The sequence below is a fragment of the Lonchura striata genome, chromosome 3, assembly GCF_046129695.1.
Source record: "Lonchura striata isolate bLonStr1 chromosome 3, bLonStr1.mat, whole genome shotgun sequence".
NCBI classification, from domain to species: domain Eukaryota; kingdom Metazoa; phylum Chordata; class Aves; order Passeriformes; family Estrildidae; genus Lonchura; species Lonchura striata.
The window spans coordinates 90,117,245-90,134,020 of record NC_134605.1 but is presented as its reverse complement, the minus strand read 5'-3'; the positions used below and the strand labels follow the sequence as shown (position 1 = coordinate 90,134,020).

The following is a 16,776-nucleotide window of genomic DNA, read 5'->3' as shown; positions in this document are numbered from 1 at the left end:
TTCATGGGATAAAAAGCTGTATACTAACCATAAAGTTCTGTGTATATTTAAAAATTTTGTTTTTAAAGTGGCTTCACCCCTTTTTTTCCATCAAAACCAGGGAAATTCTTTTTTTGAGTGTGAGAAGAGTCTAATTATTTAATCCAGATGCTCCTTTGTCTGTAAAGGGTAGTCAATGAATATATTAACACCAACTATTTCCTCTTGTGCATTCCACTACATGAATTAACTGCACTCCTCGATGGCCAGACTTATACACTTATATACATATAAATATACAAATATTGCCATGCAGATATTGCATATTTTTACTGTTTCCTTCTCAGAAACCATCATCAAGATGCCACAGCATAGGATACATCCCACAGTTACTATTAAGGACTTGGGTTAGGAAAATGAGTTTGTGCTTAAAGCCAGACTGGATGAGTTATTGCTAGTAAAGCCTGTCAGGGTTATATTGCATTGTCTTAAATGCCTGAAAGAAGAGCTGCCTGCAGTCAAGCACCAGAGTATGATCTGGACAAAGTCTACAAAAAGTGTAAAATTAAAAAAGCCCCTCAGTGTGCTTGCTATGTGCATGGGATGTGCTGATCTGTTGGTGGTTGCAAGATCCTGCTGAAGAGATGGTGTTTTCAAAGAGCCTTTCAGAGAGGACTCTCCGAAGTTTCAACACGGGCATTGCCCTGCCTGCTGCTGCAGAGAAGAACGAAGCAGGAAGGCTCAGGTGAATTGCTGCCAAGACGGGGTGGGGGGGGGCTCTACCTGTGTCTCTCACTCGAGACATCAAGAGCAAAAGAAGAGCCTTTTCAAAGCAACTGAGCTACGGGAAAGGGGCTCGTCCATATATCCGACTTGAAGGTCTCAAACGGGTATCGCTCCCTTGCCGCGACTTGCTCCACCGGAGTTAACCTGGATACCGTGACTCGAGGCTGACGGGTTTATTTTTTCTTGAACCCAACGTTTACTTTGGGTTTAATCTGCCAGCACAGCCCGCTGCCGGGCCCGCCGCGGGGCAGCCGCTGCCTCGGCTCGGGTCGCCCCTGCCCCGCGGGCTCCGGCGGCTGCGGGCCGGGCCGGCGGGCAGGGCAGGGCAGGGCAGGGCAGCGCAGGAGGGGCCGGGGCGGGGGGCCCGGGGAAGGCGCTGCCCTGCGCCCGGCGAGAGAGGGCCGGGCTTCCCCAGTTCAGACAAGTCCTCGCCCCGCTCCCGCGGCGGCGGGTTCGGTGCGACACCGTCCTGACATGTTGTAACTGGTTTCCACACCCACCGCGCCTGAGAGCGACGGGAAGTACCTGCGATGAGCGCTGCGCCGCCCTGACTCGCCGCCGCCGCGCTCGCAGCAGCCGGGTCGAGCCGCCCCGCCGCTCCGGAGGCGAGACCCCACGCGGGGCACCGGCGCAGTAAGTGGTCTCCCCTCAGTCTCCCCCGGGAAGGGACGGGAGAGGGGCAGGGCGGGGCAGGTCCCCGTCCCGCCAACATCCCCCCGGTGCCGCGGGGCGTTCGGGCGGCGGGGCCGGGCGGTGCGGGCGGCCCCGGGCGGTGCGGGCGGCCCCGGGCGCGCCTCCCGCGGCTCCCACGCCGCTCCCTCCCGGGGCCGCCCAGCGCAAGCGGCCCCCGCGCCGCCGGGCCGGGGGCGCCACACGTGCGGTGTCGTCCCGCGGAGCGCCCGCTGCCCTTGTTCTGCCTGGAAAGTTAACTTTCTGGCTGAACGAACGAAGGCACCCCCCAAAAAAAAAGCCCCCCGCAAAACGAGCAGACAAGAGAAAAGAAGGAAAGCAGCAGGAACACTTGCGGTGTTGTTTTTCACTTGGATTTGATGCTCTTTGTATTCACAGAAAATGTAATTTCATTAATAATTAAATAATTGCCTGTCACTGGTTAATGTAAGGTAATTATTATTTATTCTTGATACAATTCTTTAATAGAAAGGCTGGTGAAGGGCAGGTGTCATAAAACGCCTGTTTGTTCTGTTAGAGATTGGTCATGCCAGGCCCTTAAGCTGTGAGGAGGCTCCTTGGCCGAGCCGTGGGCCAGAGATGCTCAGGTGGATGCCCCAAAAACCATACCTGAGAGTATGCAACAGCTTGCAACAAGCTGTTCCCGAGGTTTAAATTTCCTGGCAAGATTGCGACTTTATGTAGAAACTGTCAAAGTAATCACATTTCCATTTAAAAGTGATAAGGACATTCTGAGGAAAGCACCATGGCCATGCCCTTGCCAAGGACCGGCTGTACAAGCCTGAGGTTAGAGTTGCTCCCTAAAGTTGCTGAATAAGAAATTTTTCAAATCCTGTGAATATTAGTATGGCAGGGAAGCTCCTTGTCTCTAGTACTAGTCTGGAACCCCTGTAGAATGTTGCATAATTTTCGTTAGTTGACATTTGTTATTGCTACAATTTTGAAGTCTGGGATATTCTCCAAATCTTTCTATATAAAGGCATAGTTACTTCTTTCTCGTAGAAAAAGGTCTTTTCTTGCTGGGTTCCTGGTAATGGCATTTGAAAGGTCTGAGCATGTTAATAGAAGGACAAGATGATCACATCAATACAGGATTCAGAATTTGTGATCTTCAGCAGAAGATCCAGTTTTAGCAGCTGCATTTGAGTTTAAATTCAATTTAAGGCCACTAATAGCACTTACTAAAAAAGTTTTAAGTGACTGATCCCTGTGTTCAGGTAGAGAAGATGGTTGATATGCTGGGCTGGGATTAACAGACAAGGTTGTTTCTCAGAGGATGAAGAACTTTCCTGGTGCTGGTAAAGTTTGGGATCATATACATAAAGTGTGATAAAGATCTGTAAGCCTCCAGAGATGGGCCTCATTCTGCACAACCTTGCTAATGTAACTGTTGACCTGAGGAGGACCTTTGAAGAATCAAGGTTATTATGTGGAAATCATAGTACATGGTTGAAGAAGACATCAAAAAGTTACTAAGAATTTTGTCCAAACCCCTACCGTTCTATGCAGAATTAAATGCTTTCAAGGGTTCAGTTTCTTCACAGTAGCTCTTACCTGCTAAGGAGAAAAATATGTCTCTAAAGACATCTAGAGCTTTTCTCAAGTACACCTGGAGCCACTGTTTTAATTTGGGAGTTCTCTTTTGTTTCATATGAATGTATCTCATGCTGATGTCCTTAATTTAAAATACCAGGATTAAAATTTTTTCATTTGTCTCAAGTGTTCTGTGATTTATTTCCATGCTGGAAAATTTTACATTTACTTTCTTATATTAATGTGCGCTGCTTTAAGCTTCTTTTGTAAACAGCACTTGTTAATCAGACATCAACTTCAAAGAAGTTCACTGTAAAATGACTGTTCTTGTTTGGAAGAGGTTGCACCAGAAGTCTCACCTTTTCACGGTTACTTATATTTATACCCTGCTTTCACCATAAGTCTGAGCATAAGTTGCTTTATTTGACCTATTCCATACTTAATTAATTCATTATGTTCAATGAAAAGTCAAGCAATATACTATACTATTGTGAAAAACAAATGAAAGAACCAAACCAAATAAATGTATGTGAGGCAGAACACATATGTAATAATTTTTTTACTTTTAATTTGTTCATAACATTCAATATTTAATATTGCACAAGGTTACATATTAACTATAGTCCTATTCCCTTAAGCTATTTTCAAAGGTCAAAATGAGAAGAAGAAAAAATCAATTCAGATAGGCTTTTGAAATAAACACATATTTCACAACTGTATATATGTAGTTAGTGGAAAAATTTCTATTTTAGAAGTATATCCATTCCAAAGTAGTGGGAATTTTTGAAATATCTTTCACTTGCTGCTGTAAAATCGTGTTTATTCTTACATGTTACAATAAGACTGACTTTTAAGACTGACTGTGTTACTGCAGTGACTAGAGAATGATTTGTCCTGGAGGGCCCTAAAAGAGGGGTGTGTTGGAATCTCAATGAAATCACCTGTATTACTGTTCAGACTCGAGAACAACTCAGCTGAGTACCTGCATTTTGTACTCTTGGTTGTTCTTCATTCTGTATCTAAAATGTCTTGAAAACCTGGTCCAGACGATTGGGCCGGTCCTCATGTGAGTGTTTTAATTTTACAGTATGTTAAGAGCTTAATCTTTGAATCTGTCTTGCCTGTAGTGTGTGCTTAGTTCTCTGTCACCTTCTGCCACAGGCTGTCTCTGCATCTGTGAGAAGGGAAATGGTATCATTCCTGTTTTATAACATTAATTTCTTCTTGCGAGAGCAGTGTAGAATGAAGGCCTGAGTAGCTGTCAGAGGCATACATGTAGTTCTCAGTTTGGGGGAGAGCAGTAAGATCCCTTTCGTGTTCTGCTTTCCAGCTCACCACAAAGAGCTACTCTTGAAGCAGCCAGGAACACTCCTTTCCCCCAGGCTTGAAAGCAATCCTATCTGGGAAGATCTGCCCTGCTACTTGGCTGAGAGACAGGATTCAAATGGAATTATTCCATATGAGATGCTGATGCCAGCTTCAGATCTGGATTTTTATTTCTTGGTCTTTTTTGAATGTCAGACTTTCCAAGTTCCTTATAAATCTTGGTTTAATTGAACATTTAATTGGTTTTTGAACTATCAGTCGATATGGAGATTTTTCTTTTTATTCCTTTAAGTTAATATAGCTAATTTACATTTCCTTTTGGGACAATTTAAACTATTCCCAACAGACAGTGGAAAGCAATTCCACTGTTTGTGAAAATAACTGGAAGGTCTTGATGGGAAGAGGGAATTAAGCTACATTTATATACCAGTAAATGAAATCAGAACTCCATAAGACTATTTGCTATTATACTCCTATACTATTAATTAGGCTTGTAGGGAAACCCAGCGTTAACTTTCAAGCTATCAAGCTTTTTTAACTATTCTGCCTTCATAGGATGTTCTTCCTACATCTGCAGTCTTTCTCTTAGGCTTCACGCCATAGCCCTGGAAGATGTGTTACCAGCTCTCTTTTTACATGACTATGCTGATGCTGCTGTCATGAAACACCTTCTCTCCCACCCCTCCCCCGCCCACACTTTTTTTTGGTGAGTTACTGAGGGTTGCAGAAATGTGAAGGAAGAAACATTAAGTATTTGTTCTCTCTCTTAAATCTGCAATGTGCAGCACAAAGCAACCCTCTCAGACCTTGCTAAATGAAATAAAAAAGTATAAGAATTACTTCATAAAACATCAGCAGTAAACAACTTGTTATTAATGTTAAAAAAAAAAAAAAAAAGAAGATTAAAGCAGCCGCTCCTTTTGGCAGAAGGAGTAAGCAGGGTGGAAACTAGACATCAAATTGCTGATTCAGAGTTTGATCCCAGATGTGGGAGGATAAATCTTTCTGGAGTTCCTCATAACTCACTGAAATGAGGTAGGCTGGTCCTGCTTGGGAGCAACAAATGGGTTAGATCAGCATGGGAGAACAGGTAGATAAGGAGAAGTACCTGAATGACTGTGGTTTCAAAGAAGCCAAAGGAAAGCGATGCATTGCAGAGACAGTAATGTTTCAAAAAGTAGGAAATTTAATTGCTTTCTGAAGTGTTTCTTTGGACAGTGTTACTTTGGAAAGTGTTTCTTTGTACTCAGTTGTTGCAGAGGGGGTTTTGAAACACAGCCTGTGATAGTGTATTGGAACATGCATTGGGTATGTATTGGTGTCACTGGTATGATGTTCAGTGTACTATAAACTCTGACAGTTTGTAATATCAACTTCCTAAAAGCACTGAATTTTGTGCTTAGTTTACTTTATGTAAAAGCTCTTTATCTATCTCTTTAATATGATATTATCTATCTATTTAATATTTATTTATCTCTTTAATATTTAATTTTTGGCAGTAGTAAGTAGTCCCTGAGCCTTTTCAAAATATTTTCAAATTATTGGAAAATGCTAGAAAAACTTAGAGTAACTTTGCCAGAAGAGTACTTCAGTTAATAACTGTGTGTGTGTCTAGAAATAGCTATTAGTTATCTAGAAATATTTTCATTGTTTTCTTATTTATTTTCTCTTTGCAGATACATTTCATCTGCTCATGAATGGACTCTTAAAAGACTTTATAGAAAATACATGTGAAAATGGAAACTTCATCTTTGCTGTCCTCCTTACATGATGAATGCAGATCAGACAACTATATTGAACCTCATTACAAGGAATGGTACCGAATAGCTATTGATGCTCTGATTGAAGGAGGTTTAGAAGCCTACAAAGAATTTCTTTCCAAAGAGAGATGCTCAGAGTTCCTAGCGGATGAGGAAATTGATTATATTTTGAACAATGTTCACAAACTTCCCCAAAACACAATTTATTCCTCTAACCATGCTATTGATGACACCTCTTCCTCGGGAACCTACTGGCCCATTGAATCAGATGTGGAAGCTCCAAATCTTGACTTAGGTTGGCCCTATTTGATGCCTGGAATTTCTGGTGGCACAAATATTGATCTGCTTTTTCATCCACCACGAGCACAGCCTTACACCATAAAGGAAACTGTTCGGAAGATGATACGAGATGCAAGAAAGGTAAACATGAAAAATAATATTGGTAAAAAAGTGGCAATAATGTTAATCTAGTATTTTATTACATGGGGTTATTTTATTTTTATTTTTGCCCTGGCAGGCAAAAATTATCTAGTTGCTCACAATTCAGTAGGAAAGATTTTACCAGACTGAGATCAGTTTTTTGGTATCACATGCACTAGTGTTATTAACCTTAATTCAGAGGGATGAAGGGTTAATTGGAGGGATTAATTAATACTACCATTATAATGAATAATTACCATTTTACTGTAATGCTGACCACTGCATGAGAAGTTTGTAGATAATCAGCACACCTTTTCTTTGACCTCAGTTGAATATACATTGACACAATTCTGTATAACTTCAGGATTTATACTAATGTTTCTGTTTTACATCAAAGGGAACATGCATTGGTTTGGCATAGCAGACAGTTATAAAAAACAATACCTCAGTGTTCATCTGACTCACATACCTTGAGAGTCTGGCTTTGTGATTTTGGCATGTCCTTGTGGAAATCAAACTCTGAATGAAAAAAACAAACTAGACCGAGCAACAAGGAAATAGATCTTAGTTGTGTATCTTGCCTTCAATTCTGATCAATGACTAGAAAATTTGCACATTTTTCCAAATGTACCTGTCTGCACTTAGGAGCACTTGAGTTTCCTACAGCACACCCATCTTACACCTTAGTGACAGAATGTTGTATGTACAAACCACTTTTGTAGTCTGTGTCACAGCTTAAAACTTTTAAGTTCTAAATTTTTAAAACAATGTTAGTTAAAAAAATCAGAAAAAGTATTAGCATGCAGATCTGTTTGACATGGGTTTGTAATACCTCTTTAAAAGGCATGACAAAGTTTCAGAAGTATTTCTGGCAGGTATGTCACACTCTCAAATTTTCCCCATTAAATACAGCCGTGTTTTGCATGACTCTGCGAGCTTTGAATTAGTGGAATGGGCTCTATCTCACATACATCTGTGGCTGAAATTTCAGCTCTATCTCACATACATCTGCGAGCACTTCATTGGCTGAAAGAAGTGTGTAAATGTGTGCAATAGAAATGGACTGAACAGGGCAGGGCAGGGGAGAACTGTGTCTTTTTGCAATGTCTCTGCTATATTTAGATAAAGCATATAATTTGTTGCCATAATAGAGTTATCACTAGGCCTTTTATCCTACAGTTTATAATTTAGAATGACTGTATGCTCAAGGAAGAGTTCATTAATTATCTTCCTCTTTATCCCTTTCTGAGTGTGATTTGATGTTTTCAGTTTTGGTATGTAGTGAGACCTGACTGTAAATTGCTCAAAATACTCTTAACTACAGCTCCTGACCTACCAATGTATCCACTGTAAGGGAAACAACTAAAACACTGTTAACTCTTTTGAGAAGACTAGTTCAGTTTTGCTTCAAAGTTTTGAGATGCCATGAAGTGGCATTCCTCCTTAGCTGCTCCTTTAATGCAGCTGTAGAAGAGATTTAGGTGTGCTTCTTGCTTTGCTTTGGAAGAAAGTTGAATGCATAGTATGTTGCTCCCTGATGTACTTATGTTGTTTACATGTTATAAAGAGGATGTTTTATGTGTGTCACTGTCAAATCTAACAGCTGAAAGGTTTGTTTAGCTGATCAACACAACCTCAACATCAACAACCATAACACTTTTGATACAGTGATATAGATTGGTTGCTTCAGGGACCAGCAATTAAATCTGAGACATAATGTTATTCAGCCTCTTTTGTCTGCACATGCATAGAAAAGTTTGAAATATTTCTAAGGTAAAGTATTTTAATCATGCTTACAGTAGGTAAGCCCTTTGTAAACAGCCTATTGCACTTCTCCTAAGCCACTTACAAAAATGTAGTTACATTAAACAGGATTCTTTGTTATGTAGTAGTGGAGATGTATAGTCTTGCGACTATTCAGAGGCAATAGGATAATGTTACACATGAAAAACAGAAACCTGTAAAGAATAAATCAGGAAATCATATTCAGCCAACACAGCTCTAAGCTGTGGGAAACAAGTAATCTATGGGAATTTCAGCAAACTTCTGTGTGAAAATAAACAGGCAGTTGGAGGTGGGCATGTTCATACCACTTAAATTCAAGCACTGAATGTCGGAGCTCAGACATTGATTTCCCTGGGCTACCTGAGAACTCGGTGTAGTAGGAAACCAGCTCCTACAAGGGCAAGGCAGAGAATATTTCTGCACTGATTCACTTCATAAAGGAACCCATTTGATGTGTATTTATATGTATAAACTATCCCAAAAATTCATGAAGGAGACTGAGCCACTTGAAACCTAGATGCTTTTGAATATTGGGATATATATAAGGATAAGATGACAGTATTAGTGGTCTTATTCTTGACCTCTTTCATGCTTGATGCATCACAGTGTCACTCCTTAAAATGATTATTATGTATGTTAATTTTGACCTTAAGAAGGTGTTGTAAACAACATTAAGCAACTTGCTTGCTGACTGATTTTTTCCTGACTAAAGAAATAATTTGTAAGGCTATGCTACACTAGAATAAAACCAGTGGCTATAGAGAAGTGTTGTAATATAATCTTGTCACGTATTTCTTGAATACACAAGCAGCATAAAAATTATAGACATCACCTTCAGTGTAAAATACAGGTGATATAATAATGGGATTCTTACAGAAAAGGATCAATACTGTTAAATCCCAGAAAAATGAGCTAACCATTTTAAAGAGATGAATCCATGCTTGTGATGTATGTTTCTGAAGATTTGTTAGAGCAGGGAAACTGTATTGTGCACAGCATGGCATTACATTGTTGCCTACATACTACAGAACTTCTGTGGGATAGATGTGATGTTAGCAGAGTGCCTTAGGTAAAACCATGATGTCAACAAGATGGGCTTACGGTTGGTGTAACCAGACCTCATCTCTAAATGATACAGCTTGCCAGCCACCCTCCTCTGTCAACATAACCTGTGCTCACACCAGGAGGCTGCTTGGCGTGACTGTGTCAACTGGGGAGACACGAGCCTTTTTCACATGTTGATATAACCATGTGAGGAAAAAGCACTGCAAGGTCTGTCTGACCTTAATGATAGAGACTTTTGTAAACAAGCTTTAGCCTTATTTCTCTTACGTTTTGGAGGCTTCTACCTTTAATCATTGGCAGGTTTCCGGCTTCTCTGAGGCTTGAGGTGCTCCTACATCCTGACTCATCACGGCTGAGCTGTCTGAACAGCAACTGATCATGTTTAGCAGTTTTTTACTGAGATTATTCATCTGGGAAATGGTATCAAGATTATTACTCATCTATGCCAGGTTGTAGAGTGTTGACACTGGTTAACATGAAACTTCCTACTTTTAGACCACTGTAATACAGAGAATTCAATAATGAAGTGTCCTCTCCCTCTGTGACTTTTCATAGAAGAGTTGCCTCAAAACCATCAGTTACAAGCTTGAACATGTGTGCAAGAAATCTCTTTTACTATTTTCTCAGGTGTGATTGACAGGTGGGGCCACAGGGAAGGGACAGGACGGGACAACAAAAGGGCTTTCTGGCAGTGTGTTTTTCTCTTTTACAGTAACTAGATTCCTCTGTTGACCATGGAGACGTTCTTACACAGTTTTAGAGAGAAGGCACAAGTTCAGACTAATATCCAATTAAAACCTGTTTTTTAAAGAACCATGTTGTTTAGACAACCCAAGGGTTACTGTTTTGTAGCACATGCCAGAAAACACTTGGAAGACTTTCCTGACATACTTTTGGGATTTATGATGGAATGTATGAGGTAGCACATTATTCAAAAAATATGCAGTACTTTTCACTGATTTTATTTTATTCAGATAGACTAGCAGTCATAAGCCTGGGTTCACGAACTCAATGATATTTGTAAGAATTTTCAAAAATATAATTGCTTAAATAAAAATTTGAATCTTTAGTGTATTATAATTTTAGAAACTAAAAAAAGGCAGTTGTTTTTGCTGAAATACTCATGATTGGTGTTCTTAATGAGAAAAGTTGCAAAACTTGGACCTTTGGGAAAGAATTACATTATGCACTGTGAATCAGAGTAAGTTGTTATTGGTCTTGCTGGACATTGTAGGTAAGCACTTAGTCAAAAAGGTGTTCCTTTGAATTCCTGTGAGAGAGAATTATGTACGAAATATCTACATTGTTTTCTAAAGCAGTGGACCTGATCAAATAAAACCAGTTGATTCATTTTAAAAATATATAAAAAGGAAAATATTTTCTTTTACTTTTGTTTTTTTTTTCTATTTTGTTGTGTATTGTTTCAAGCAAGAGTGAGTTGTATTACAGGAAAAATATTCACTATTAATTCATTATTATTTTCTATTAATTATTATTCATTATTGTTCATTATTAATTAACTATTATGTACTGTTAATCTCATTTGCTCATGTGTATAATACAATAATAATTGTGTAGTACTGGCTACAGTCTAGTATGAAAGAAAATCAAATTCTTACATGCTTATATGAAGAATAATGTTTCTATACAGGAGAAAACTTGTAGAATATGGATTGTTGAGCAATCTTTTGTTTCTCTTTCACCAGTACTCTTTGCCAACTATTTTAAATATAATTTGAACACGGACTGGAACAATGATAATGAATTGTGCTTGTGGCAGTGCTTGTCTTAGCTCACTAATTGCACCAGTTCATGCAGATGAGAGAGGGGCTGCACCTTTTTGTATGCAAGAACCAGAGCAATCTGCTGAGTTCAGAGAGAAAGAATAGATAAATACAGTAGTTGTCCCAGTCAGACATTTTCTGTATTATCTCTAATGTGTTAGATAATTAGCAGATAACATTTTATAAGATGAGAGTAACACATAGAAATACTCCGTTTCCGGCTGAAAACCTATAGGCAGTTGTTACAGTGAGTTCATGGGCACTCTATTTCCCCTTCCCTGGGACCCTGTGACTCTGATCAAGATATCCCCAGACCCCTCCTTCCTACCCCAATGGTGTTGGCAGAGAGCCAGGGAAGCCCATCCTGTCCAAAGTCTATATAGACCCCTGACATTTCCTGTTCCTCCACTTTTGCCCTGTTCTCCCCTTGGACATCACAGAATAAAGAGAGCTGAACCAACGTATATTGGGGTAAGAGTCTCTTTTGGAAATCTTTGCCATCTCCTGATATTCCTCCCCTCACCTCCTTGGATCTCTGGGCTAGCCTGATATTCAGTGGGCTGTGTGAGGCGGGGAAAGTCAGGCAGCATTTTCCCTGCCAAGATATTCTGCCCCACAAGGATTTCAGCAGGTGCCTTTTGGTTCACCTGCTCTGCTGAAAGGTGAATTCATCATTAACTTCCTCTCAACATCTTTTAAAAGACTTCTTGGTGGTTGGAAACTAGCATGGCAGACATCTGTATGGTTTCCAGGTGAAACATAATTTTCAGTTTGTGGTAGATTTATTTCAGAAAGTGACATCGTATCCCCTTTTTTCAAATTGCATAGAGTACATCCATGTGTTGGAAGAGGACTCATCTTACTCTGGTTGCTACTGTTTGACCCAGTATCAATTTTTTGTCGTCACAAAGTGGTGTTGCTCACAACGAGTAATTATTTCAGGCATTTTCTCCGCTTGGATTTGTCTCCAGAGTCTTCACATTGTTTTACCTGCCTGTCCCCTTCTCTCCCTGCTGTCCTGCTCCCCCCACGTAAGGGTAGTCCCAGAGCAGTCACAGCAGTGCCCTCACAGTGCCAGCAGGGATGACTGTCATTGATGGGACACATCTGCAAGCAATTTTATAATCTGGAAAACCTGGGGCTTTTGTGAAATACAATTCTTATGTGCTTTAAATATGAAACCCACAAATTTTCCTGGCAGTGCTCCTGTTATGTGGGGAGGATACAAAAGTGAAGAGCAAGCAGAGTGTAGAGCCTGAGGACTGGGAATCTTTGATTCCAACAAATTTTTAATTAGTTGTGGTAGTTTTGTATTCACAGGTTTCTATCCTTGAAAGACTTGACATCTTCAATACTCTTATTAAAATATGTAATTAAATAATTTATAGGTATTGCCATTTTTATGTCAGAACTGTGCTAATGTGTTATCAAAATACCACACCTCCATGATGAATTTAAAAATAGATTAAGTAAGATAGAAGGTTAGATATTGCAGGCAGCTGTATTTCTTTATTAATGTCTGTCTCATTCACATACATATGAGAAGTAAACATACGCATATGCTTTGTAGCAGTTCCTCTCATTAAAACATTTTCTCAACATAAATCAGTCTGTCAAAACAAAAGTGCCATTAAGTCATTTATGCTTTTTGCACATTCAGTAGATTAAAGTGTTCTTTATAATATTCAACAATAACTTTGTACTGTATTATACTGAAGCAGTTTCAGATCAAAATATGCTATAAGTACCAAACCGTTGATTTAAAATAATTTTGCCCAGGCAGAATGCTTCTTTCAGTGCCTAAACTAGTGTATTTGAGTTTTGTCTCTCTCCTTTTCTTGCTTGTCTAAAAAATACTGATAATGTTGAAGTGCTATTTTTGTTCATCTGAATTCCTCTCCTGGAAAGATCTCCATTTTTCTGTTTTTGGTTTTTTTTTTTTTTTTTTTTTTGTTTGTTTGTTTGTTTGTTTGTTTGTTTGTTTTTGTTTTTTATTTTTATTTTTATTTTCATTTCAGCCAGGAAACAATCTTGCCTGAAGAACTATAAGTCTAATCACATTCATAAATCCATAAGCCTTTTTTTCATCTTTTGCAGTTGTAGGATAGCTTTTGAGCTCACGATAGCTTTCCAGCACAGCCGGTGATGCTCTGAGGGAGACACGTTTAGGGTAATTTTAAAAATTGAATTTGTTATATATCAGAATTTGGAAACTAAAATATTATATCTGTGATAAAATTTTAAATGAGCATAGCATTTTTGTTGATATCTGCAGTACTGAAGCAGTATTTGTGTAATACAGAATTTGTGTGATAGAATCTACATAGAAAACAGAGAAGTGCTGACAAAACAAAAAAAGTTCAAAATTTCCCATTCTTCTGTTTGGAAGGAGTGGGATTGCCAGTGAGTTACATATTTTAAGTGTCCTGTTATATCACATCTGAGTAGAAGTATCTACTTCACTTGAAACTATTTCAGAACAACTTGCTTAATGCTGTGTTATTTTCCTTGAGGAGTACTGCAAGCATTCCAGCTCAGATGATAGAGGAGTCAAAGTACACTATTATTTACTGCTCTAAGAGTAGTGCAGACCTTGCCCTAGATAGCTGTGTGGTCATACCTTCCATTTTAGCCTGTTGATAATCTATATCCATTTTCTGTATCTATAGCCACTTCATAATAAAGATACAATAAAAGTGCAAGAGAAGCTAAAGTCCACATTTTCAGAAATGCTGTCAACATGCCTGAGACCTCAGAGGGCTTTTGCTCTGTAGAACCCTACTGTAAAACCTTTGGAAGAAGGAAGGATCAGTATCCCAGCCATAACAGGGTGTAACTGGTGCTGAGCTTGCCACTTTAGTAGGATCTACAGACATCCATAAAATGACTCACCTCAATAGAACTGTCCAAAATAAATAATTGCAAGATTTGGCCATCGCTTGCTTGATCAACAGTTAATAATTTTCCAGTATATAATCCACTGATCAGTAAACCAGCTGAATTTATAGTAGTGTTATTTGCATTATAAATACAGAAGTTATAAGCAAACTCTCTGCTTTCCTTGCCCTTGTTTGTCATCTTTTCCCATATCTTAGGTCTTTGTTTTCTGAAGCAGTGAACATTATTATATTTCATTGCGTGTCTGTATATTGTACGTGTTACTGCTGTCTACTCTCCCTGATTGGTGCCAGCCAGTACAGACATACCACTACTACAATATAAACAGTAGATTCAGAATTTGTATGCTCGCCTTTATCCTTAGCCAGCAAAAAGTTTAACCAAAACATGTGTGGTTCTGTAAAAGAGACTACTGAGACACACTGAGCATTAAATAAATATAAATAACTTTTTAAAGATACAGTTATAAACCAAAAGTGTGAGAATATTATACATTAGCATACAGTACTCAGAGCAAGTAGGAGCTGTTTTTTATTTTCTTGCCTCTGTAATTTTAGTTTTTGATAAAAATTATAGTTGTACATTAGTAATTTTCAGATTAATTTCTGATGAACATTAGTACTTCACTGATAAAAGTTGCAAAGCATTTCTTAGCTTCAGATAAGAGGGGTGTGACGTATATAGGGTGTTCTCATACCTTATCTAGGAACGAGTTATCTTAACCAGTTCTGTCTCTTGGTCTGGAGTGCTTGTGCTGACTGCCCAGGAGATGTATGGTGTGAGGGAACAGAACAGATTGCACCAAAACAGGGTCCATGGTGACCCCTGCTTTCCCCAGCAAGGAGTGTGGGCATGTAGCTGCCTTCAAAAAGCTTCTTGGTGCATCTTTTATCCAGGGATTTTTGCTAGCTGCAGCACCAGATCTCCTCAGGCCTTTTCAGTTCTGCCAGTATCCTGCTGTCAGAGGCGAAGCTGAGTGATAGGATAATATGAGAAGTTAGGCACCGTATCTCAGAGATGAAAAGAAAACTTTGAGATCTGCATCACCCATTAGCAATCAGGCTCGAACAGTAGCACAGGATTGTGTGTTCAGGTAGCCAAATAGGTGTGCCTTCAGTTCAAACATCAGATATAACATCTCAGCCCTATTTTCATGCTGTTTCCTGGAGCTGCAGGCACTCTTTGCTAAGAAGGCTGCACTTCAGCTCAATAAATTCCCTTTATGGCTTAAGCACTAGGTGAAGCACTAAGACATCACCTTTGAATTCAGGTGAATCTGAGTGGCACCAGCCCCACAGAAGGCATTGTAGTTAGTGTTTTTCTTTAGACTTTTGGTGCTTGATACAGAAGAAATAATATTGAGGATGAGATTAAATAACTGGCACAGAGGAAAATTATGATTCCCAGTGGGAGCTTTCTCAAGAAATGCCCAGTAAGGGACTAGGCTCTTCTTAAGCTGTGCAGAACTCCCTGTTGGTGAGCTGTGCCTTCTGATTAGAGACATCAGAGGCAGCAAACAGAAGTTGCAGTGTCAAGCCAGCAACACTGATTTGGTGCAAATGCCAGAGAGATGCTGCTTGGCAAAGCAACTAGGTCTCCAGAGCACAGTAATATCTGAAGCTGTCTGCTGTTCTGATAATTTCCTGTCACTGACTAATGGTGGATTAGCACAGGCATGCAATAATTGCCTGAAAAGTCACTCTTAAGGGCATGTTTTTTTTTTTTTTTGGTTTTTTTTTTTTGTTTAAATAACAGGCCTATGTGGCTGCACAGAATGTATTTGATAGAGATCAGTAGTCTTTGTTTGCTAAGGATGGGCCTAAAAATACAGCTATCTACAAGTCTAACTTTTACAGCAGTATGTACTCTAAGAAGTCTACAGAAAGTTGTTTTAAAATATAACAAAAACTGTTATTTTGTTCAAAGGATATACATTTACGATGAGAAGACTGAGCATACATATGAAACTGAAATTACAACTGATTCTTCTATTTATTTATTTATTTGCTATCACCCTATTTCATGTTTTAGCATAACATGAGCACCAGTAATATCACTGTATTTTCTAATGGATTTTATGATGCACAAAATTGTTGCAATAATATCATCAGCTATTCTGTTAATGAATTCTAGATTACTGAATATCAGTAAGCCAGTTGTGCCAGAAATCTCATTAATTAGAGGATTTGATTTCTTATGCATGGGTTTAATGATGACACTTCAGTCCAGATGTGAAGTGCCATATGATATTTCAATCACCTGCTGCAGGATTTCTGTCCCAAGTAAAGGCCCTGAGAGGAGTTAAAAACAATGTCTTTGCAATGAGTTCTTGAGAGCTCAGGAAGCTTTTTTGTGAGCATGCCAGGGCTCCAGGTGCTTTTTGGAGAAAGGAGAGCTAAGTAAGGAAAAGATGTGCTGTTCTTGGGTGTTGGGAAAGAGGCATGTCAGAGAAGCAGGGATCCTGCCAGTCCTTCCAGTTGATTCTTTTTAGTAACCAGTGGAGCAACTAAGCACTGGTTTGACCTTCTGAGGGACCATAACACTCTGGAACCTGCACCCAGGGTGAAAATGCTGGCAGCTTGAGGTTAGTGGAGTCTTAGAACATCATGTGGAAGTGGACAGCTTAAGACATACACAGATGGACCAATGTTTGAATCAGCTGGGCTCCACTCTGTGGTGATGAGCATTGATCAGAAATAACTTCCTGAGAATCTGTATCTAAAGGGTGGGAGGCACAAAAGGCACAAAAG

General features: G+C 39.4%; 1 protein-coding gene across 1 annotated transcript in view; it reads left to right on the top strand.

Moving 5' to 3' along the window:
• The first annotated feature begins 1,174 nt into the window (after positions 1 to 1,174).
• FAM83B (family with sequence similarity 83 member B) overlaps positions 1,175 to 16,776 on the top strand; it is a 49,344-nt gene continuing 33,742 nt past the window's right edge. The window contains exons 1-2 of the mRNA XM_021551222.2: positions 1,175 to 1,398; positions 5,991 to 6,494. Of these exons, the coding sequence (XP_021406897.2) occupies positions 6,051 to 6,494 (444 nt within the window). The 5' untranslated portion in view covers positions 1,175 to 1,398; positions 5,991 to 6,050. The remainder of the gene's footprint in view (positions 1,399 to 5,990; positions 6,495 to 16,776) is intronic.